The following is a 24,368-nucleotide window of genomic DNA, read 5'->3' as shown; positions in this document are numbered from 1 at the left end:
CGCGCTCCTCCCTGCTCCTCAGCACTCCTCGGCGTTCCTTTTCACTGCTCCGGGGGATTTTCTTATCTGGCTACTGGGGTCCCGAGCACGCTGTCTCCCATGTTCCGCCTCTTGTCATGGTCGGACTTGCCTTGGTGTGCTTCTGTTCTCCTCCGACTCCTGCTGCAGTTCCTTTTTCACTGCACGTCCCTGCAGGCTTCAGGTCCTTCAGGCTTGGTGTCCCGGCGGGCGCTGGTGCTTGCTGGTATCCTCGCACTTCCAGCCGGCTGCCTGCTGTTGGGTGTCTCCGGTGGGGTAGCGTTGGGTTGTTTTAGGCTTCGGCTCGGTCGGGTAGAGCTTTGGGTCCCTCCCTCACAGTTGCGGAGTCCTCGAGGAGCGCCCGCCATTTTGGATGTTGCTAGGGGGGTCCGTTTCGGGAGAGCGCTGGCTGATTTCGCCGATCCGATTCCCAGTTTTATTGGTGGCACCTTGTTGGGAAACGCTTCTGCTTCCGTGGGGTGCCTTTGTTGATCATTTTTGGAGCCTTCTTGTCACCGTCGCAGGATCGTATCATGGATTCTCGGCCAGAGCTTTGCTGTGTTGCTTCCTCACTCCATTGGCGCCAAGCGACGCCTCACCACTCGTTGGTATTAAGCGCGTTATAAAAGAACAAATATAATATATTATAATAATTATAATAAGTAGTGAGAGCAGATTTAAAGGTGCTATGAGCCGGGGCGGGACCGCGCGAAAGCTGCGCCATGATGCCCGCTCCGATTTGAGCTCCTCAGTAACCAGCCATAAGTCCAGTCAGAATCCTGTTCTTCGTGGCTCTATCAACCAAAAAACAGCGATTGGTGAAGGGCTGAAGCTGCCCAGTGCCGAATGCCTGGCTAGTGCGGTCCCTCTCACTGCCAAAGGATAGGCTCGTCGTGAGCCTGTGATGGGGCCTGCAGACCGTGGCACTCTGCAGTAGGAGGTCTCGCCGACCAGCTGCCGGGGCTGGGAGTATCACAAGTATTGACACTAACACAATGGATCCAATTTGTAAAACCTTTATTGAAAATGTTAGGGTTGGAGAACCTCCTATTCTGCCCTCTAACTAAGATGGGAGTAGTCTTGACCATCAAACGATAACCAAAACAGTCCTAGTAGAGTCTGTCAAAGGAAAGTGGCCTATACTACCAAGCCTAATGTCTGCCCTATCTCTTGTACAAAAAGTGTAAAAAGGAGAAAATGTATGCCAACGGAAAAGTCAGTGTTCAAATGATAATGTGTAGCCTCTCCCTCCCCACGTTAGGCCTCACAAGGTAAGGCGATTATTGTAGGCAGGATGACACACTCTGGCTCAGCTTCCAACACAGTACAAAACCGTGGATCAAGGCCCGCTTGGCCCTCCACGTTTAAAGTTCCTTTCTCTGACTTTCAAAATAATGTTTCAACCAAAACTTTCACAGTTCTCGTAGGTCCCCCTCTGCCGGGCTCAGACCTCTCACGATTCAGTTCACACAAAGTTGCAAGGGGGCTCCCTTTCCCAAGCTTAATATACTTCAGGTCTCCCACAATCGGCTCGGACCACTATCGGATGTCAAAGTCTTTCAAATGTGTGTGGCTTTCTTTATAGACTGCAGCAGGACCACTTAGACTCAACGTTTACTATTTACTATTTACTTTCACTCTTGCTGTTTGTTCGTCCCTTAGCTTCAAACAATGCACCTCACAGAGACTTTCGAATGGGCTACTTCCTTTCACCGGACCACTCTGTTACATAGTGTCTTTGACATTGCCGCTGTATTTTACTTTAAAGTTCATTCACGGGTCTACCTTTCTTTGTTTCTCATCCACACGCACATAGCCTTCACTTGTGACACAATGTTGCTACGTCATTCAGTTCAACATGCACCGGTCTCTCAGATCGCTTGCCAACTCACCAGCTGTGTGCGCTTCTTTCTTGTATCGCGTTTTCTGATGTTCGAGTGAAACGTAGTACCACAGGCTTGACCTCGCCTCCCCAAATCTGCTGTTCACCCGGAAGGGTCTCTGGCATCCATGAAACGCAATGCAATCTTCACTTGTGGAATCTGGCCTTCTCCACGTGTCTTTCGTGATCTGTCGAAGGCAACAACCTCCAATAGGGAAGCCTTGGGGTTTTTGGCCCGCTGCTCTCATCTCTTGATCTGTTGCTCTGCTCCAGTAGGTGTGCCTTCATCCCGTAAGTTCTGCTTGTTCTTGTGTTCCGCCTTGCTCTGAGTTTGTCTTTAGGTGTTGCCTTTTATTTGTGTGAGGAGAGCTAATTGGCATCAGGTGTATGCACTTAGAGTAAAGTGCCTGACTTTGCCTGACCCGATTAACGTGACATGTCCAGTACGATGTGAGAGAGTTAGTCTGGTTACTCTCAGTCACCCTCTTCCTCTGCCCAGTATTTGTGTAAAAAGGGGTGAGGCGGGGAGGGTTAATTGGGACTTTGGAAAATCCTAAAAAAATAGGATTGGGTAGATGAACAAAAATGGGGGAATGTCGCTTCTTACCATCGGCTATCTCACCCCCACTCCCCGAAGACACCTCACCCAGGTGTTCCTCACGCAATGGTCCACCACCAGGGTCTGGATCCAAAGGCGATGGCTGTGCCATGGCCACCTGAGAGATCGATCCCCAGGGGCTATCGGGTGAGAGACCCTCTGGTTTCTCACAGAGCAGAGAGTGCAGAGCCTCATTGGCTCTAGCCACGCTGCAGCAGATTCCGGGATGTCCTCTCTGGAGCATAGTGCAGGCTCCGAAGAAGATCTGGTGGCGGGAAGGCGAGACCGCGCTGGGAGCGGAGGTGAGGAGGTGCCGGAGAGGGCTGCTGGAGCTTCGTTGAGTTGCAGGTTGGCGTAGGGGGGTGGTGAAGCAGGAACGCTCCTGGTCCCCACCTGTGTGGCCTCTGTTGCGTCTTGCCGCAGGGTACCGCGATGTCCTGAAGCAGCTCCTCTGCTAGGTGGCGGCTTGGGTCGCATGGCTGCCCGCAGCATTCTGTCGTGGCTTGGAGGCCGTTAAAGGAAGCGGAAAGGGAAAGAAAATAAGAAAATAAAAAGAAGAGCAGGAGAGCTGCCTGTGTTTGTAGAGCTACACCGGATGACCTGTGCATCTATTTCAGGGGCCCTGGTCTCGTTGTGCCGCGTGGCTGGCGGGTGCTGGTGACTTCCTCCGGGCGATGAGGGGTTTGATCCCTGGGTATCATGAGCCGGATTCCGACAGGGGTGCAGCTCCAGGAAAGCCTGCAAGCCTGACAAAGAAATCTGTACAGGATGCCTAGAGGCTGACGGATCCCATATACTGAGCACATTAACAGCAACATTAAATCCTGGTGCTGTATTGGTGTGCCCTCATTCTCCACAGGCTGACCTCATGTGGTGGGCTAAGTGCAGGGGATCCTGGAACGTTTGCACAACATGTGTCCCTCATAGCTATACCCACATTTACATTGTGATCTCAATGACAAATTAGACCTTGCAAACAGGTGCAATATGTGGTTAGACTACAGGTGACCCATATTTCCACAGGTGCTGTGGGGGATGACGATCCTAAAGGGCTGTGCACTGGTGCGATGACGTGATTGGCCACGGAATAGCAGACCCTGAGTTTGAACACTGAGTGGCATGATGTCATGATTCCTGCCCCTCATGTCCACAGCCCTCCAAGATGTCAGGCTGGAGCCAGACCCCGATCACCTCCATGGCCCTCAAGGGCCTCTCCATCCCTCCAAAGACCCACTTGGAGTCAGAATTGATGCGTGTGGCACCAGGCTCACTCACTCCCATAGGATAACATTGGGGACTGGACTTGTAGTGCATTGATGGGGACAAGATGAATGCCCCCACCTATTTCGGTTCCCAGAACTGCATGTGCAGTCTAGTCTTTTGGGTGTGGTTCAGCCCAGAGACACCTGGGATATCCAGAGACTATTTAAGCCACGCCCAGGCTGAGAAGCATTCTTTGCGTTTTCTGTACCTGCAGCGTGGCACTCACCGTGTTCGGATCGGTCTCCAGTAGGCCTGCATCTTTCTTCTGCGCTCAGCTCCTGCAATAACAAGAACACCGTTAGGAACAGCCTTACCTTGCGGCGCTTCTGCCCATCATTCATCGCTCCTTCTGTTCTGCGGGCATCCTTGGCGGTGTCATTCCCATCCCGACACGCCGCTTCCTAAGGAAAGGGGAAAAGAACAGAAAAAAGGCATTAGTAAGCATTCAGCAAATCTTCACTTATTTTTCAAGACTGTACGAGCTTCAAACGCTTACCTGAATCCCAGCCGCTCTGGGGGAACTCTGTCTCCAGAACCTCTCATCGATCTGCAAGAGAGAAAAGACACTCCAGGTCATCGTGGAAACACCCAGAGGCGCCGCATAACGCGCTTACTCACCGCATTTCTTCTTCATAACCGGCATCCACGCTGAAAACGTCGCAGCACCTAAAAGACACAGAAAAAGAACTCAGTTCAATACAAATACGAAAGGGTTGCATAGCGCTCTCACTCACCTTCAACGCTACTCATCTCAGCAGAACGTCGCCATCCCCGGGCGCCGGCCATCATCGAAGGAAGAAAAGGAATGAAGTTAAGAGAACTGTTCAAAAGACTCGTTATACTTACCTATCGGACTCTTGCCAGTGAAGTAACTAGGCAATAACGAGCCTGCATCAAACAACACGCCCCTGCGCTGAAAGCTGGACAGAGAGCACACTTTCCAAGAAAACAAGGTGAGCTGTGGATCAAAGGGAAGGGTTGGACCCCGGGGAAGAAGGGGTTCAAGCACACAGAGACAATAGGGAGTTAAACTCTACCAATCCTGTGTTTCAGGCCCAGTCTCCAGTCGAGTAGACTCCAGGGAAGGGTCGAGGTCATAAGAGGTCAGAACAGGCTGAGTGACGTCCGCGTGGATACCAGGTGAGCGTTACAGAACGCAAAGCCTCACATCAAAATCCACCTGGGGGTCATGGAAACGTCAGAAACCGGCCAGTTACCCCGCCTGTTGGGGCAGCTACGTTCCGAAGTACATGCAGCCAGACAGGAGACCAACACCCTGAGGAGAGAGCTGATAGTAACCAAAGAACGCACTGATGATTTAAACCGGCAACTTCTCCAGTCACAAGCAGGGCATGCACCATTGCCGGGAAGCGTGCCCTCGATGCCACCACCATCAGCCAATCACGTTCAGATAACCCTCCCTGGGGCAGATTCCTTGGCCCTGCCCGAACGATTTACGGGGGATCCCAAGAGGTTTGCAACGTTCATGAACCAGTGCCGCCTGCACTTCCTCTGTAGACCAGGGGCCTTTCCGAATGACCAATCACGGGTCGCTTTTGTGCTATCCTACCTGAGTGGTAGCGCCGTGGACTGGTCTGTACCCATTGCGGCCCAAGACGATCCTTTGCTGCATGACTTCAGGGGCTTTCAGCAGGAGATGGAAAAGCTGTTCGCCCGTCGTACTCGTGGGCAGGCATTAGACAAGGAACTTCAGTCCCTACGCCAAGGGAGTCAAGACCTATTAACATACATAGCCACGTTCAATAGACTCATAGTTGAAGCAGAATGGCCAGTGGAGAAGAGAACCACGTTATTTCATCGGGGGTTGCAGAGGGAGCTCAAGGATAATCCTGCACAAGTAGTGAACCCCCCGAAAGACTGCTCAGAATTCATTGACCTTGTTGTTCAACTGGATCATAGGTTGCAGGACCGGAGGGCAGATCGAACCAGAGCGGACCCTCACCCTATGTATGTGCGTTCAAAGGACAATATTGCCCGTACAACGGAAGGTTCAGGAGAACCAATGCAAATCGGGGGGTTCAGATCCCCCTTGACTAAAGCGGAAAGGGATAAAAGGAGACAGCAGCAGTTATGTCTGTACTGTTGACGGTCAGGTCATTTCCTTAAAGAGTGCCCTGTGAAGCCACTGAGGAGGACGGTAGGGGCCACGGACATGGATTATACCATCAAGGAATCGGAAAACTCCCCAATCCGGCAAGTGTAGGGGTCCACTTGTCGAGCGAAGAAAGTGAACTACAGACCTCCCATTTTTCTGTGGTCTTGATCAATCACCAACAACCTTCTCGGATGCACGCCGTAAGAGCGTACATTGACAGGGGAGCCGTTGGGAACTACATCAACCAGGATCTTGCGGCAAGGATGTTGCTTCCGTTACGCCCTAAATCAACCACCGACACTGTTACCACTGTCGACGGCACGGAAATAGCTTCTGGTCCAGTATCCCAATGCACTGCAGCTTTAACCCTTCTGTGCCAGGATGGACATCAAGAATCTATCGTTTTCGACCTCATTAAGGCACCACAGTTCCGGTTGATTTTGGGAATGCCATGGTTGGTAGCTCACAATCCTCAAATCGATTGGCGAGCAAAAGAATTGGCCTTTCCCAAGACTTGCGCCCACACGTTATCGCCAAGAGAAACAACCAATAGACACCAGAACCTCCACGCTTGTGACTGCGGCAATCGGCACCCTACCAAATGAATACCAGGACTTTCAAGATGTTTTTCAGAAAGAACAGGCTAATACCCTGCTACCCCATAGACCATACGATTGCCAAATCGACCCGATACCCGGCGCACAAATCCCTTGTGGGTGAATTTACGCACTCACGAAACCAGAAAATCAGCACCTGAAGGCCTATCTTGACCAATACCTGGCCAACGGTTTCATCCATCCCTCAAAGTGTCCAGCAGCCAGTCCTCTATTCTTCGTACCGAAAAAGGAGGGGGACTTGAGAATGTGTATCGACTATCGCGCACTGAACCAGATTACCGTAAAAAAACGCTACCCCCTGCCACCGATCCCTGAATTGCTTGATCAAGTCAAAGATGCCCAAATCTACACAAAACTAGACCTGAGGGGGGCCTATTACCTTGTTCGCGTAAAAAAGGGGGACAAATGGAAAACCGCTTTTCACACCAAATACGGCTTGTACAAATATCAAGTAATGCCCTTTGGCTTTTGCAACGCGCCTGCAGCATTTCAATACTTCATGAACAATGTCCTACGGGAATTGATTGATGTCTGTGCTCTGGTGTACATCGACAATATTCTAGTATATTGCGCATCAAAGCAGGACCACGTTAAACACGTCCGATCCGTACTGGAGAAACTCTGTCAACACCAGCTCTACGCCAAGCTCAAAAAGTGCTCCTTCCACGTCTCCGAGGTGGAATTCCTGGGCTTTATTCTCTGCCCGAATGGATGTACACAAGGTAGATGCTATACTGAAATGGCCATCCCCAAAATCATTCAAGGGGGTTCAAAGTATGCTGGATTTTGCAGACTTCTACCGCCGGTTCATCCCAGGATTTTCGCAAATCGTGCATCCCATCACGTCATTGCTAAAGAAAAGCAACAAAAAGTTTCAGTGGACAACAGAAGCCGAGGAAGCTTTCCAGGAACTCAAGGCAAGATTCACATCTGCTCCAATCTTACGCCACCCTCGCCCTGATCTCCTATACCTGGTGGAAGCAGACGCCTCAAGCATGGCTATGCGAGCCATCCTCTCACAAAAGGACCCCGAAACGGGCCAGTTACACCCTGTTGCCTTCTGGTTGCATAAATTAACACCCCCTGAACTCAATTACGCTATCACAGACAAAGAACTCCTGGCCATTAAGTCAGCCTTCAAGGCATGGAGGCACTACCGCTTGGGCGCCAGACACACAATCACTGCAATAACTGACCACGGGAACCTCCAGTACATAAAAACGGCAAAGGCCCAATCCTCACGACAACTACGTTGGGCTCTTTTTTTGCTGAATAGGACTGCGTGATTATATTTCGACCAGGGGGGATAAACGGGAAGGCCGATGCCCTTTCCCGTATGGGGGTGGAAGAGCAAGGGTATCAGACTCCTGACCCAATAGCAATCATCCTGAGTGACAAGCTCCTAGGAATCACAGCAACCGTAACTCAGAAAGAATTACATGAAGAAATCCAAAACCTGATGAGTCCGGCGCAATTACAACCGTGGAGTGCACAAGGAGAACATTACATGATAAAAGATCAGTTGCTCTACTTCAGGAATCGTTTATTCTTACCAAACCAAGAACTATGAGAACAAGTCATGTCCGATTATCATGATTCCTTGATCGAGGGCCACCCCGGAATCGCTAAAACCCTAGCCAAGGTAAAACAAAATTATTGGTGGCCCACGTGGCGTAAAGACATTATCCAATTCATCCGATCTTGTGGAGTGTGTGCTCAAAACAAGTCATCCAAGCTGAAACCGGCTGGGCTATTACAACCATTGGAAATCCCACCAGCTCCCTGGCACACATTGTCCCTCGATTTTATTACTGACTTACCACCCAGTCAAGGGTTTAACACTATTCTTGTGGTCGTGGACCCATTTTCAAAAATGACACATTTCATTCCTTTAAAGGGGCTCCCAAATGCTTCCACTCTGGCAAAGGTATTTATTGAAGGCATTGACGGCTCCATGGGTTTCCTTCAGTTTTGGTCTCAGACCGAGGCACTCAATTTGTATCTAACTTCTATGGCCCAGATCGACATCCGGCTATCCACCAGTCACCATCCCCAAACGGATGGTCAAACTGAGAGGACAAATCAGATGCTCGAGCAGTATCTGCGTTGCATGTTACACCAAGCTGGAGGAAGCTGGTTCGACCTATTATGGATACCTGAATATGCTTATAATAATCCCCTACACACCAGCACTGGGCAGACACCCTTTTATACCACGTATGGCAGGCACCCACGTACTTCTGAGTTGGACTTTCCTACAACCCTGGAAATGCCAGCAGTCAAAACCTTGCACACAACCATTTCCAAACGTTTAAAAGGGCAGCTGAACACCTACTTCAAGCTAAGAATCAGCAAAAGAAGTTTCCTGATCAACACCAAGCAAAGGCCCCCCAACTACCAAGTGGGAGACAAAGTCTGGCTGGCGTCTAAACACGTGTCCATTAAAGGAACTCAAACTTTCCGTCCAAGATGCCTGGGTCCATTCCCCGTCACCTCGTGATAAATCCTGTGGCGGTCAAGCTAGCTATGGCATCAAACATGCAGATTCCTCCTGTGTTCCGCGTGTCTCTCCTTAAACCTGTTCAACCTGGGACCCGGGTAGCAAGGCCACCGCAGCCAATAGTAGTCGCCGGGGAACCAGAATTCAAAGTCAAGGATATCCTGGATTCAAAGTACGTCAGATCCAAATTATACTACTTAGTAGACTGGAAGGGGTATGGTCCCCAAGACAGGACATGGGAGCCTTGTGAGTACATCCATGCACCTCGCTTGCTTAGACGATTTCATCAAAACCATCCAAACAAACCAGGACCAGACAGAAGAGCCACCTTGAGAGGGGCCATGGGGGAGGGAGGGGGGAGAGTGCTGTCATGATTCCTGCCCCTCATGTCCGCAGCCCTCCAAGATGTCAGGCTGGAGCCAGGCCACAATCACCTACATGGCCCTCAAGGGCCTCTCCATCCCTCCAAAGACCCACTTGGAGTCAGACTTGGCGCTTGTGGCACCAGACTCACTCCCATAGGATAACATTGGGGATTGGACTTGTAGTGCATTGATGGGGACCAGATGGATGCCCCCACATATTTCGGTTCCCAGAACTGCATGTGCAGTCTAGTCTTTTGGGTGTGGTTCAGCCCAGAGACACCTGGGATACCCAGAGACTATTTAAGCCACGCCCAGGCTGAGAAGCATGCTTTGCGTTTTCTGCACCTGCAGCGTGACACTCACCGTGTTCGGATCGGTCTCCAGTAGGCCTGCATCTTTCCTCTGCGCTCAGCTCCTGCAAAACAAGAACACCGTTAGGAACAGCCTTACCTTGCAGCGCTCCGCCCATCATTCATCGCTCCTTCTGTTCTGCGGGCATCTTCGGCGGTGTCATTCCCATCCCGGCACGCCGCTTCCTAAGGAAAAGGGAAAAGAACAGAAAAAAGGCATTAGTAAGCATTCAGCAAACCTTTGCTTATTGTTAAAGACTGTACGAGTTTCAAACTCTTACCTGAATCCCAGCCGCTCCGGGGGAACTCTGTCTCCGGAACTTCTCATCCATCTGCAAGAGAGAAAAGACACTCCATGTTAGCGTGGAAACACCTAGAGGCGCCGCATACCGCCCTTACTCACCGCATTTCTTCTTCATAACCGGCATCCACGCTGAAAACGTCACGGCACCTAAAAGACACAGAGAAAGAACTCAGTTCAATACAAATACGAAAGGGTTGCATCGCGCATCGTGCTCTCACTCATCTTCAGCGCTACTCATCTCAGCAGCACGTCGCCATCCCTGGACGCAGGCCATCATCGAAGGAAGGAAAGGAACGAAGTTGGAGAACTGTTCAAAAAACTCATTATACTTACCTGTCGGACTCTTGCCAGTGAAGTAACTAGGCAGCAACGAGCACGCATCAATCAACGCGCCCCTGCGCTGAAAGCAGGACGGAGAGCACACTTTCCAAGAAAACAAGGTGAGCTGTGGATCAAAGAGAAGGGTTGGATCCCGGGGAAGAAGGGGTTCAAGCACACAGAGACAATAGGGAGTTAAACTCTACCAATCCTGTGTTTCAGGCCCAGCCGCCAGTCGAGTAGACTCCAGGGAAGGGTTCGAGGTCTTAAGAGGTCAGAACAGGCTGAGTGACACCCCCGTGGATACCAGGTGAGCGTTACACATGACCACCAGTTTATTATTGGAAAGCATAGTCCACCGCCAAAGAGTGAGAGGGCCCTGGTCCAGTGCCTACTGGAATTCTCCAAGTGCTGGAGATTTCTTCGCGAGGGGACTCCGATGTAGCGGGGAGCCACGGGCCACTGGGCCAGGCTGGGCTGGGGAAGCATGATAAAATGCAGTCCAAACTGCCTTATGGAACCTCGCCACAGTCGAAGGTGGCGACCAGGGGAGCACAGAAGGCGCAGCAGGCAACTGACCACATGGAGGAGCCCACGCCAGACGCTCTTAGAGACATTAAATGTATCTTTACCCAGATACAAAGTGTTATTGCCTCCCTGGATAATAAAATGGATACGCTCCTCTGCAAGGTTGACCATATGCAGGTCTGCCTGCATAGGTACGGAGACAGACTCAACGAGGCGGGACAACGTTTATCAACGGTGGAGGACAAGTCCTCCGTAGCAACAAGGGAGGTGGTTCAGCTGAGTAAGGCGGTTAAGTAATTGCAAGAAAAGCTGGACGACCTAGAATGCAGGGCGCGCCGTAATAACCTTTGAATAATAGGGGTCCCATAGATGGCAGACAGAGCAACCATGGAACAAATGGTGGAGGCACTGCTCCGGGAAGGGTCAAGAGGGCCAGCTGCATGCGTTGAGGTCACCCGCCTGTGCCTGGCATCCTCAATTAACAGGATAGGATCACATGTTGCGGCAATCAAGACAACCTGGCTCCCTCAACTACCAAGGGACACAGATCCTGCTATTCCACGATTTTTCAAACAAGACACAGGCGTCACGTAAACAATTCCTGGAAGCAAAGAAAAGACTCAAGAGATAAAGGTTTTAGATATGCCATGTTGTTCCCAGCACGCCTGCAGGTCGAACACGACAGTAAAGCTCTGTTCTTCCAGACCCCGGAGGCGGCAGGTGACTTCCTAGATATCAACGGATATGGCTCCGTTGCGGCAGGGAGCCGGGACGGCCGTGGGAGAGGGTCCCCCAGAGCCCCAGATTGACACTAAAGTTCCAGGGTTGCTTCTCAACCTAATTGTTCTGTATTTTAGTTCTTGAGGGTGATCAGCTACTGGAGTACCTACATGGAGGCTGTGACAGGTTGGGTTGGCTAAGCCTCGAAAGGCCCCCATGCTTTGGCTCAGTGGTTTATATTGGGAGGTGTGGGGGTTCATTACTAGCATAATGGGGTTGTCGTTGGGAGGGATTGGTGTGTTTTTGTTTGCACGTTGGATGGGGTGTTGACCCAACTGTTGAGAAGCTGTTAGAGAAGTATGGTGATGTGTTCGCATATGGGGGGACTACAGGTGACACACGACCCTAGGCCCTTAATAGGTTTGAATTGGCTCAAGAGGAAGGGGGACTTACAAAGAGTAGGGGGACACAATGGTGTGGACCTGTTTGATTCCGGGATGGGATATGGGGAGTTTTGGGTACTTTGAAGCTGGTGTTAATCACACACTACCGGGGTAATGGTGGGAAAGGAGGTTACATGTATGACGTGGAACGTACATGGCCTAAACAGCCCCTCGAAAGCGAGAAAGATCCTGCTTTATATGCAGCGTCATTATGTGGATGTCGCACTTCTCCAAGAGACGCATTTTATCAAAATCTGGGGAGGCAGCTATCGCTAAATCATTGGGTTGTCACAGGTATTTTTCATCATATTCTAGGTACTCTCGAGGGGTGGGTATCCTCATAAGGAATACTCTTGGCTTCCGATGTACGATGGTGGTGAAGAACAGAGAGGGCAGAGCATTGATCCTAACTGGCCAGATACAAAGGCAGGCGTTCACCTTTGTGAATTACTACGGACCTAAGACTGATTCGTTGGACACCCTTTAATTCTTTTAGGGACACCTTAGGACCCCTCAGGCGGCATGATTGTTTGGGCTGGGGACTTTAATGCTATCATGGAAGATTCTTTGGACAGATCAGGGGCTGGCAGTAGGGGGTTGACCAAGTCTACCCAGAAATTACACCAGGTCTGTGCAAATCTTGGTTTGGTTGATATATGGAGCGTATGGCACAGACTGGAAAGGGGGTACACATTTAGGTAGTCAGTGAACGGGACAGCGTCGAGAATGGATTTCATTTTGATGTCCGAAGGCAGTTCAGGCTGGGGCCAGGAATGTAAGATTCTGGCACACAGCCTGTCGGAGCATGCTCCGATTGTGGTGGACCTCTTAATCCCTGGGGATTGGTAGGGGGTAGGAGCTGGCACTTTAAGATCAAGAGTTTGAGAGACTCCGTGTTTAGGGAATAAATTCAAGAGGGGATACTCTGTTATTTTTGGGAAAACGAGGGCTCCATGTCACCACTTTAGTACTGGGACAAGGAAGGTTCCTGTAAAGTGTAGTGAAGGCCAGGCATGTCCTCTTAAACATGTTCAGGCAAATTCCATTGAAAATACACACCTACAACCTGTTAAAAGGTTACAGGTGTATCCAAGCAGGCAGAATGTGCAGCAAAGGGAAAGTCAGGGACACCCGTGGGAACGAGACCAAGCCCCTGAATGCAAGCAATGTTTGCACTAGCGAGCCTGCTGGCCTGTGAGGCTGGAAGAGAGAGTGGGAGCCGCCGGGGAACATCGCAGCAGAATGGTGAGTGTCAAGAGAGACACTCGGCAGCCGGGGGCAGAGGGGTATTACTAGCAGGTGGCGAAGCGGTAATGCATTACCGAACAAAAGGAAAACATACCATTAATGCTGCTAGATGCATATCGAATACCGAACCAAATGGGCATTTGAAATTAAGCATTGTGGACATTTATTAAGCAACAAACTGAATGAAACTTAATCTTTGTGCACATTGCATACCTGGAAAATACTGAGCAGAGGGAAATCACGCAATTAAGCTTGTGGAATATAAAGCTGAGTGATGCTTTATGGGCAAAGCAAGTGATAAGACTGCCAAAGGGAAAGTGCCCAAGTAAAAACAACATTTAAGAAACTACATCAGTGTGAAAGAATGCCATAAAAGGTGGGACAGAAGTAAGACCACGACAAAGTGAGCTTATGAACAGTTGCAGTGCGACAAGGCCAAAGACTGGCAAGAGATGTGTGACATACTCTGGCAGAGCCAGGGGGATACCAAGGAGAAGCCAAAGAAGTGTAAATAGTATAACTAAAGGCAAGAGACCACAAGGAGAGGGATCCTGGTTGCGCGACCTGTGGTGGGTGGACCATGTGGTCAAACAACTGCCCCATGACCAGTGAGCCGTGAACTGCGAGAACCAAAAGACATTATGGAATAGTACCAAGAAGGGGCACTGCCAGTAAATGTGCCTATCCCTATGTGTTTTGCCTCTGTCACCGCCAAAATTTTGTACGGTGGGTCTTTCTTTGTAATTAGCATCTTACGCATTAATGCCAGTGTTTTCCAGATAATAGTTGTATATAAGTCGTCAAGTGCTAACTCCTGCCTTATAACCTTTATGGAAACGCATTTTGGTAGTCTTAAAACACGTTTCCAAAACTGGCCTTCTAATTTTGCCCAAATTGAGTGGTCCAGGTTCCAGCCAGCCTCTGCTCCATAGGTGATTGACAAAATCACTTTTTGGAGGTAGACTAGCCGGATCGGAGCGAGGGAGAACTTGCCGAAGAGATAATGGAACCGGGCTCCTTGTACTGCCAATGTGGTCATCCGGAACTCAACGTCTTGGACCCAGTTCCACTCACAAATTGATGGACTGAACATGATTCCTAAATATCTCATTTCAGTAACTTCGTCTAGGGTCATGTTTCCAAGTCTCCACTTAAAGGAACTTGACCTTGTGCCGCTTTTTGGTCCAATCTTCATGATTTTTGTTTTTGATATGTTTATTTTTAAGTGATTTTGATTCATGTAGGCTTGTATTTTTTGCAAAAGACGCTGGAGGCCAATCTGCGTGTTATCAACTAGCACGATATCGTCCGCATATATCATGCAGTTTATGTGAGAACCATTTATCTTTGGGGGGAAACATCGGACATTACACAAAGCAGCCGGAATATCAGCGATGAACAGCTTAAATAAGCATGCAGCTATTGGGCACCCTTGCTTCACACCTCTTTGTGTCCTCATTTTGTTCGACAAGAGTCCTGCTTCATTTAGCCTTATTTGTATTGTGGTTGATGTGTGTAAAGCAATTATTGGCTGCAATAGATCCTGAGGACAATTCCATTTTTTTAGTTTGTCCCATAGCAATTTCCGATCTATGCAATCAAAAGCTTGGTGAAGGTCAATGTAAGCTATAAACAACTTCGTTTTACTCGCCAGAGCTGTCAGTTTTAAGATGTTAAGCAGCGTCAGGTTGTTCTCAGTACCAACACCCTTGGTAAACCCAGTTTGTCTGCAGTCCACAATTTTGGCTGAAATGGCCCACTTTGTTATTTTTTTTTGTAGAAAGTTAGCGAACACTTTACCGATGGTATCCAACAGGGCGATAGGGCGGTAATTTGCTGGATTTGCCCGATCACCCTTCTTGAATATCGGTACGATAATGGCAGATGTCCAGGTTATGGGGATTTTCTTCGATGTTGCTATCTTTGTAAATAATTTTGCAATAAAGTCCGCCCATTCTGCTTTATTTTGTTTAAGCATCACATTCGATATGCCATCGGGGCCTGCCGCACGTGAATTATTCAGGGAATTGATTGCAAGGAGTATGTCATCGACAGATTCAATACAGTCCCAATTTCCTGTCGATGCTTCTTCTTTTTTTACTTCGCATTCAGTCTCACCTGCAAATACTTTTGTAAAATGTTGGTTCCACTCAGCTTCCGATACTACGTTGGCCATCTTAGTTGCTTGATTATTTGAGCAGCTATTTAGTATGTGCCATATTTCTCTACATTTGTTGGATTTCATCAGGCCTAGCATTTGTTCACCTCGTTCCTGATCACGCTGATACCTGTATGCTTTAACCCAATTACGGTAAACCTGCCTCTTTTTTTTTATCATATCGATATTCTTTATGCCTCCTTGTGATTTCAGCTTACGTATCTCACTTTGAAGCGTCTTTTTTTTTTCATTTACCATCGTACTCCAGCCATGCAGATGCTGCTTATTGGTGTTTTTCTTCCATATTGGGACGCCATTTTGCTGAGGCAAAAACGACACATAATCCACTTTATTGTAGGTGGAGATCCTGTCATTATCCATGACCTTTGATAGCGTAATTATTTGTTGCGAAGATAGTCGCAGCTTGTTTTTTCCATTATTTACTTCGAGAGCTTGTCCGAAGGTCTGCAATTCTGGATTGTTACTTATATACAAGCCCATCACCAATATTTCGTGGTCACTTTTTGTTGTCTTGATCACATTCATTTTTCTGATTTTATTCCAGGAGTGTTTAGACACCCAAATGTAGTCTAGTACCTTTGCGTGACCCATATTATGCCAAGTAGTATTTGGAGGTATGTCTCCATCAATTTGCCCATTTACCATGACACAATCGTAGGTCTTCATGATGTTGTCCCAATGCTTACGTCTATCATGGTGTCGGGATTCCATTTCTCCCTTAGTAAGCAATTTGTTACCTTTTATATCGAACCAGGTTAGGTTCATGTCGCCAGCAATAATGATCATGATGTTGCTTCTGACCTGCAATTTTTGTCTAGGATTGTGGTTACCGCAGTTATGAAATTCTTCAGAGTTATCATCACTGGGTTCCAATATACATTTAATAATAAGATATATTGGTGTAGTCCAGGGCTGCTTGGTTTACACTGGAGTAAGGTACTTTGTATAAAGATGTTAGGATTTACAATTTTAATTACTGTCCATCCAAGCCCGATTTTAATCATGGTTAAAAGGCCCGAAAAGGGACGTCCATGCTCATTTTTGCCTGCAGAGTTTAGCAAGGTGACATAACCATCTTTAACAGGCACGGACCTTAGCCACGTCTCTTGTAGGCAGATTATGAAGTTGTTCTCTAGATCAATTGGAAATTCCTCAAGTAGATGGGAGAATCCCCTCGTGTTCCACGAGACCAGGGAGACCACATCTTTGGCCTTCACGTCCCCCAGCTAATATATCTGGCCATCGTACATGCTTCTTTTTGTCATTGATTTTGCATATGTTCCTGTTCGTAATTGGTTTCTTATGTTATTTTTTCTCTGTTCATTAGGTGCTAATCTGTTTTCCGATTCACACAAAGGGTTGCCAGCTGTGTGCGGGACAGATTTATGCTCACTAATCTCGAATCCAAGTTGCAATAATTCGACTTTGGCTGCCAATATGACTTTTCTTACTGCATGAGATTTTATATGGAGATACACCTGGTCTGCATAGTCCTCCGACATATATTCGATGATTGCAATATCATTGGAGGTTATCGTTCTTAATGCAGGCACTGAGTGTAATAAGCACAGTACATTTCTCCTGTTCATGTTCACATCACGATCCTCTTTCAAAATATTCACGATTGCGATTCGGATATTGGACTGTTTGCCTGAATCTTGCATTTCGTGATTGTGTTTCAAGGACTCCTTTAGTCGCTGAGCAGCTGTTAACTTTGGATTTAGCCCCATCGTTGTTTTACTGCTATCATGCTCAGTCACGGTAGCCCCACCAGAAGTTGCCACTCTGGTGGATGGCCCAGCATTACACTTCGATGTAGATGGCACTGGTTTTGAAGAGTGACTAATTTTACTCAGTGGTGATTTTTGTTTGAGACAGACCTTTTTACTTATGGCCCACGGATTTGTCGGCCGTCTTTCCTCTGGCTCATTTGACTCAATTGAGTCAAGCGTACTCATTGAACTATTCGAGGTATCGATCTTACGGGCTCCACACTCATCATCATGAGAGTATGTAGATAAATTACATAAGTCAATAGAAGTATTCTCCACCACGTTTATCAGATCATCTGAATCAAGTCTGTCGTTTTTTTGGGTTATTCATATCACATGTAATTGCCTTCCCTTTCACAACAACCCTTTTTGACCCTTTAGTCTGCTGTGCCAAATTTTCTTTCGAAGGTCTAAAGAAGGGGGTCACTTTAGCAGGTGTCGTTAGATTACGTATAAATTTCTTTGCGTTGCCAGCCCCTTTTCGAGAGTCGCAATTCTTTAACTTTTCAGTCCTTTTTTTTTGGATGGTCCTTTATCAGTTGTTTTGCTTTCTCTTTCGTGGTGATTTCCTTTGCCATATTTAGGTTTTTTGCCGGGCCACTGAAAATGCCAAAAGATGCTACTGAGATTGTACGAGGCAAAGGTGTTAAAGTTTCCTTTTCTTGCTCAGTCGTCAATTTTTCTTTCTCCGGTTCTGTGGAGGAATTTGGACACTTTTCAGCAATCTCAGCCAGTTGGGCATCAATAACTTCCAATTGCGACGCCAAACCTTTTGACGACTTTTCAACTACCGGTAGATTGAGTTCACAATTCTCATTCGCATTTGCATTTCCTGCGATGACTATTAAAGTTGGCCTCGACTGCTCATTTATAATATCGGCCACTGGACCAATCGGCCCCTGCGGTGGAACATCTAGGTTAATTGTTCTTTGGGCTATCTGGTTCGTCATCAGGGTTATTTGCTTTAAGCACGACGAAAAAGCTGTTATCAGTTCTTTTTTTTCGTTGATCTCATTTGCTATCATATCATTCACTAATTTTTGCAGGGAAACAGAAGCAGATCTTTCACTTTCCAGATTTAGTTGGAGCAGTGAAATGATTTGGTCTTGCTTTACTAGCCGTTCCATGATGTGATCCAGACGACCCCCATTTGATTGCACTGAGTCATTTATGCTCTCGTATAATTTAGTAAAAGGAATGAGAGCAACTGATGTCGCAGCCATCACATTATTATGTATTTGTAGTGCCGCAGCCGCAGACAGATTCGATTTAAGGGCTGCCGCGGCCTCTTTCGTCGATTCATTCATCAAGTTATGTTTGCTTGTATCCTTGTTTATACATATATCAGCAACATCACAATCTACCAATTTTTGTGGCAAGACAAGCGAGGCCGCCATCTCCTTAGGGGTAGAACAGTGCATGACCATACTCGGAATGTGCTTTTGAGGTTTGTTCAGCATGAGGGGCCCGCCTCTGCCCCCAGTCCGTAAAGTAGCACACATCGGGGGGTAAGGGGCGCAAGAAGAGCTGTCCGGTATTTCATGTTCTCCCGGTCCGGCTGTTGTATGTATGTAAGCACTGCCGGACTTATCTTGATTTGCAGGCATGGAGTTAGATGTACATGTAACACTAGTCACTGGCACTGGTCTGGGGATACTCGACAGCCGAACCTTAATTTGCTCGAAGTCGTCCTTCAGACGTTGTGTTAAACGCGCCTCTCTCCCAGCCAGATCGAACAAATGCAGCGCATTATTGGAGCAAGGCTGTGGTGAACTGTTGATTACATCAATACCACACACTGCTGTCAAAGGTGGTATTGTCGCCCCGCCCACCGCCATCAAGGGAGTCGGTGGCATATTTATTGAACTCCCTTTGTCAGTCTTGTCTTCAGAGCTTACATGCATTAGGTTCTCATCTAGAACAACATTTTTTTGTAGTACATGAACGCTCACTTGCCCACCATTGTTTGCGGTTTCTGTTACCCCAGTTTGTGAATCCGCCACCGCTTGTACAACATCTTGCCTTGGACCTAGGGACTTCGATTTAGATGTTTCATGTCCGCTCTGCGAGGACCGAGTCTCAAACTCCAGCAGTTCGGTGTCGGTGACGTCGAAGGAGAAGATTCCCGCAGGACATGTTAAGTCTATTTTTGGCGGTCGCTCGCCATTTGTAGTTCGGATATTCTCGTTCCCAATCTCTCTTGATGCACTATAGGCAAGGGGAGAGCTGTCCACCTCCAACAAGCTCCTCACTGGCCTTCCCCTACAAGCATGCCTTACTTCTCTCGTTAGAGGTGGTAGCAAAGGCTCAGGCACAGGGCTCTGCGCAATCGTTACGGTGGCTTCACATGTAGGCAAATTTGAGTCCAAAGCCTGCGCGCGCCCCACCCCTGTCTGGGAGAGACCGTCCGTGCCATGCCCCACTGATGATGGTAATTTGGACGGGGTTAAGTTCAGGGAATTGCTCAAGAATTGCACTGCTAGATCATTCACTACAGAAGGACCTGGTAGTGTGACCATTTCAGTTATTACGGCAGGCAAAAGGGGGGCATTTATACAGGGCTCGCTCTGTTTTCCTCAATCATATCCCCTCATTGAAGCCGACGTCGGGAGCGAGCACCCTTGTGTAGGAGATTCATTAACTAGATTATCTTCAGTGGCTGGCCCACCTCCCTGAGGGGTAAGTGTGCCAGCTCCAAACTTTCTGGGTCGCTCGGCAAGAATCGTATTTACCGAATTGCCTCTAGGATGTATCGTTTGCTTTGCCATAGCTCGGGTCAAAGGCCCATTTTCGGCCACCCGAAACGGGGTAAAGAATACTTTCCTTACCTTCACTGGACGATGGCCTGGGTCGGCAGTCAGCTGACGCAAAGCTAAGCAAAGTTAACGATGGACGATGGGCAGCAAGCAGCCTCCGTTCAGCCGCGGACTGCCGCAGACTGAACTCTGCCCGAACTCCGCGCGCGCTCCGCGCTCGAGGCAGGTTTTTAAAGTCGGTGGGGCTTGATTTGTTAAAGGTGTACGACACCGTCAGCCACACACTTGCAGAAAGCAAACAGTTGAAAGACACGTCGCTGCAGCTCCTCACTCCACACTCCACCAGAGTCTGCCGCAGACTGAACTCTGCCCGAACTCCGCGCGCGCTCCGCGCTCGAGGCAGGTTTTTAAAGTCGGTGGGGCTTGATTTGTTAAAGGTGTACGACACCGTCAGCCACACACTTGCAGAAAGCAAACAGTTGAAAGACACGTCGCTGCAGCTCCTCACTCCACACTCCACCAGAGTCTGCCGCAGACTGAAATCTGCCCGAACTCCGCCCCAACACATTGCATACAGTTAGATGTGAGGGCAAGTATAGGTTTTGGACACAGACAGACATTTGCCTTGGACTTCCTGACACAGACTATCATTTGTTTCATTTCGGGAGGGAAATCCCACCTTAGCATAGGGCAAGTTAGGCCTTTTCCCAACCCTCCTTTTTAGTTAATAAATGTGTGTATCTTGACATTCTTTTTTTTTTTACTTTATTTTCCATTTTCAACAATAGAGAAACATACTACATGCAAAATAATAATGACTAGGTCGCTAGCAAATCCACAAAGAACATAGTATAAGAAACATCAAAGAAAAACAGTCACAAATCTATAAAACCTGTTAACCTCAACACATTTCAACACATTACACAAAATAATTGCAAACAATTACCTCACATTCATAACCACAAAAGACTACATAGAACAAAACGCAAACATCCAACCCCCCCACAACATATGTATTGGACTAGATACAATCCTAATAAATGTTTTCGAATTAATCAAAATTCACCCACATTCTATTATTCAGTTGTCTGTATCTCATTTCATGATGCCTTCACAGCACACAGAGAAAAGAGGTGGGCTTATTCTGGCATCTAACAGTTTTGCTGATCGTGTCACACCAATGGCAGGAGAAAGGGAAGTATACAAGGAATGGCTGCAAGCAGCAAGTTGTTCAGGTTATGCCAGAGGACGTGGAGGTGGCAGACCAAGAGACCACCAGCAATTTCTAGAAAAGTTGAGGTATATGTGAGTGCACGTGATGGAGCTTGAGTGTGTGTGTTTGCTAGTGTGATGAATGGGGACAGGGGAGATAGTGTATGGAGTGACTGGTAAGTATAAGTAACTGCGTGACATAAGTGCTACTTAGTTGGAGGTGGGTGGAGTGAAGTAGCTGTAGTGTGGAGGAGGGAGTTGTAGTGTCGAGGATGGAGCAGAAGTAGTGTGGAGGAGGGATCTGTAGTGGGGAGGAGGGGGGCTCTAGTGGGGAGGAAGATATAGTGGGGAGGAAGGGAGATATAGTGGAGAGGAAGGGAGATGTAGTGGATAGGGAGGAGAGAGCTGTAATGGGGAGGGAGTTGGATTGAGGTACGGTGAGGAGTAAACATCGAAGGGTGGCGGCAGAGCCTAGAGGGAGCAGGAGGCATTGGAGGGACAGTGGAGAGAGGAACAAGACTAGAGGTTGGAAAAAAAGAGCAGTATGATGCACAGAGAGGGAAAGGAGTGTGTGAGGGTGGAAGTTTAAAAGGAAAAACAAACAGGGTGTCTGCAAGGCGCAATCCCTACCCCTTTAGAACCCTAACCACTGGCTAGAGTAAGGAAAGTCTTGGGAAGTCCCTTAGGGTGTCTAGTAAGAAAAGGAACCTTGCCTTTGGGTTCTCACATCAAGTCAGAGACTAGACAGAAGGGGTTAACATTAGCTAAATACTAATCCGGGGTCAGGGAAGCCTTGGTTATGAAGGAGGTGCTTTGCAAGATGAGAGGGAATGGCCATGAGGTCCATCAATATATCAATACAAAAAATATTGAACTGTCTCTAAGGCTTGGAGCAATTCTTGTGCCAAATAGGACGCCTGATTCAATAACTACACTAGGATACCATGTATATAATATGAATGTCACCAAACAGACAGTAGAGTAACATGTATACTGAATAATTTTCAAAATCTAGCATTAATGCATGCCACTGTGTCCTCAAAATATAATTATAATTACATTCTTATTATTTTCACTTGGAAAGATTAATATCCACATAACAAATGTTAGTCACCCATGCCTGAAACTAAGAAAATGTTGATGCTTGATTGCCTAGCTACTAGCATATGTTTCTGATGATCGTAGAGGTTTCAACAGGGCAATATACACTATGTAACGTTAAATAAATCAATGATCAAACACTATCAACAATTATTTAGATAGTGAAAGGCTTACCCTAACAGGCTTCAGTGCTTGAGCATCAGGAAGAAACTTTAACAATGTAGATGCAGCCAGCAGCAAGAAAGATCGGTTTATTGAATCCCCTCCATCAAGACACGAGAGTGATAATTTGTACAAGCCATTGCAGGACTCATGCCGCACTGCGGTCTGAAAGGAAAAACACAATTTTAAATGAAACCTGTGCCATAACATTTAGGAGAATATCTTTGATATTTTGAGAAAAAGATATTCTAGATATAGAATGTGTCACAAGATAGGTGGGTGTATACTTTGCCAGAGGCTTTGCTGTAGATGTACAAAATAAGGAAGAAATATGGGTAGGTATAGGTTCTCCCTGAGTCTCCACTTCCCACCAGTTTCTTCAGGTGGCATGTCAGGTGACAAGCCCAAATGCAAATAAACAAACTACTGTCCATGTGTTTCTTATATGGCAGATGCTAGTTCTAGGTGAAGGTAACAAAAAACAAGACAGTCTCTATTTACTGCGTCTCTCCACAGCATCCCTCACAATGTTGTATCAAACTCTGGCTTTCCCTGTATGCTTCGGATCACAGGGGTTCTCCTTGGTTGCTGTTGAGTAGGATGATGCTACTCAGATGCAGCAAACATTCAGTTTGTAGTCCAAGAATCACCCTTAGGAGGATCTGCATCATCGCTCAGTGGTGAGGTAGGTGTGGAGGTGCTTGGTCTGGTCTCCTTGAACTTTTCTTTCAAAGGAACCTGACTTGAATACCTAATGCTGCATTGCTTCGTTCCTTGCAGAAGCAATGCTCAGTCGTTCCCAGGGACCTGGCTCGAAGACCTATGATTGACCCTGGAACTTGCACCTTCCTTCTCCCCCCTGCTCTTCAAAAAATGTAGCTTGCCATTATCTCACTGCCCGACTGTCACTCCTGGTCTCAACCACTTTGTCCTATCTGCAACTCACTCTCAAATCCTCCAACAGTGGGTTGTTCCACTCTGCCAACTGCCCTACTTTTTTTCCTCATGTTCCACTTCACTGTTCTTCTCTGAATGTAGTCCCTTTCTTCCCCCTTTGCTTTTCTGTCTCTTCTCTCCTACTCTCCCCTTTTTTCAAACACTGATGTTCTTTTCCTTCTTTATTAGAGTTCTCCACCTCTCCCTTTCTCTGTATTCTACCCACCTCTGCCTTGCGCCTTGTCCTGCCCTTTCTGGGTTTTGCCCTCCTATTTGACCTACAGTGCTTTCCACTACTTCTCCTCACTCTCCTCCTCCTGATATATGTTCACTGCCAACCTTCCATCTCTCCCCTCCTCCTGCTATTCCAAAATGTCTTTCCATCTCTTGCACATTCTCTGTGCCTCCTGTTGCACTTCCATCAGACTCTGCTCTTTGCCCTTTTCCAGCACCAAAGGTTCTTTCAGCCCCCCCACTACCTCTTCCTGTACACCTCTGACTCATCCTGCCCCTCTTCACCTCTTCACACCGCTCAACCCTCTACTACTCCAACACCCTTCACTGACGTGTGGCAACTTCCTATTTATATAATTGCTTATCCCCTTCGCTTTAGCCAGGTCTCCCGCAAAGATCTGCAGCTGTGAACTATAATCATGGCCTCTCAGATTGGGGACCCTAATAGATATTTCTCCAAAGGTGTGGGTGCTTCAACTCTGTATCTTTCTCCTGTTGCTGACCGAGCCCATAAAAGGCCAGACCATCACCTTGGATGTGATCTGAGTGTGCAGTCACAGAGCCCTGTGGGAGGTGCTGACGCGCCTCCCTTTCACCCCCCGGCTCTCTTAACTTGTCTCACGCAGCTCAGTGATAGCATCAAATCATTTCTCTGCACAATCTGCATTAGGCTTATCATTCCGGGCTTGGTCAGTGAGTGCTACTCTGGTGTTTGGCAAGTGCACAGGAGGCGTTTGCTGCCTTAA

The 24,368-nt window shown here is 47.8% G+C and overlaps 1 protein-coding gene across 1 annotated transcript in view; it reads right to left on the bottom strand.

Moving 5' to 3' along the window:
• The window catches only part of USP34 (ubiquitin specific peptidase 34), a 3,618,222-nt gene that overhangs the window by 1,753,819 nt on the left and 1,840,035 nt on the right, over positions 1 to 24,368 (bottom strand). Inside the window, exon 37 of the mRNA XM_069608012.1 lies at positions 22,465 to 22,617. Coding sequence (XP_069464113.1) covers positions 22,465 to 22,617 — 153 coding nt within the window. The remainder of the gene's footprint in view (positions 1 to 22,464; positions 22,618 to 24,368) is intronic.

The sequence above is a fragment of the Ambystoma mexicanum genome, chromosome 4q (genome assembly GCF_040938575.1).
Source record: "Ambystoma mexicanum isolate Mex_15411 chromosome 4q, UKY_AmexF1_1, whole genome shotgun sequence".
Lineage (NCBI taxonomy): Eukaryota > Metazoa > Chordata > Amphibia > Caudata > Ambystomatidae > Ambystoma > Ambystoma mexicanum.
This window is presented reverse-complemented; position numbering and strand designations above follow the sequence as displayed.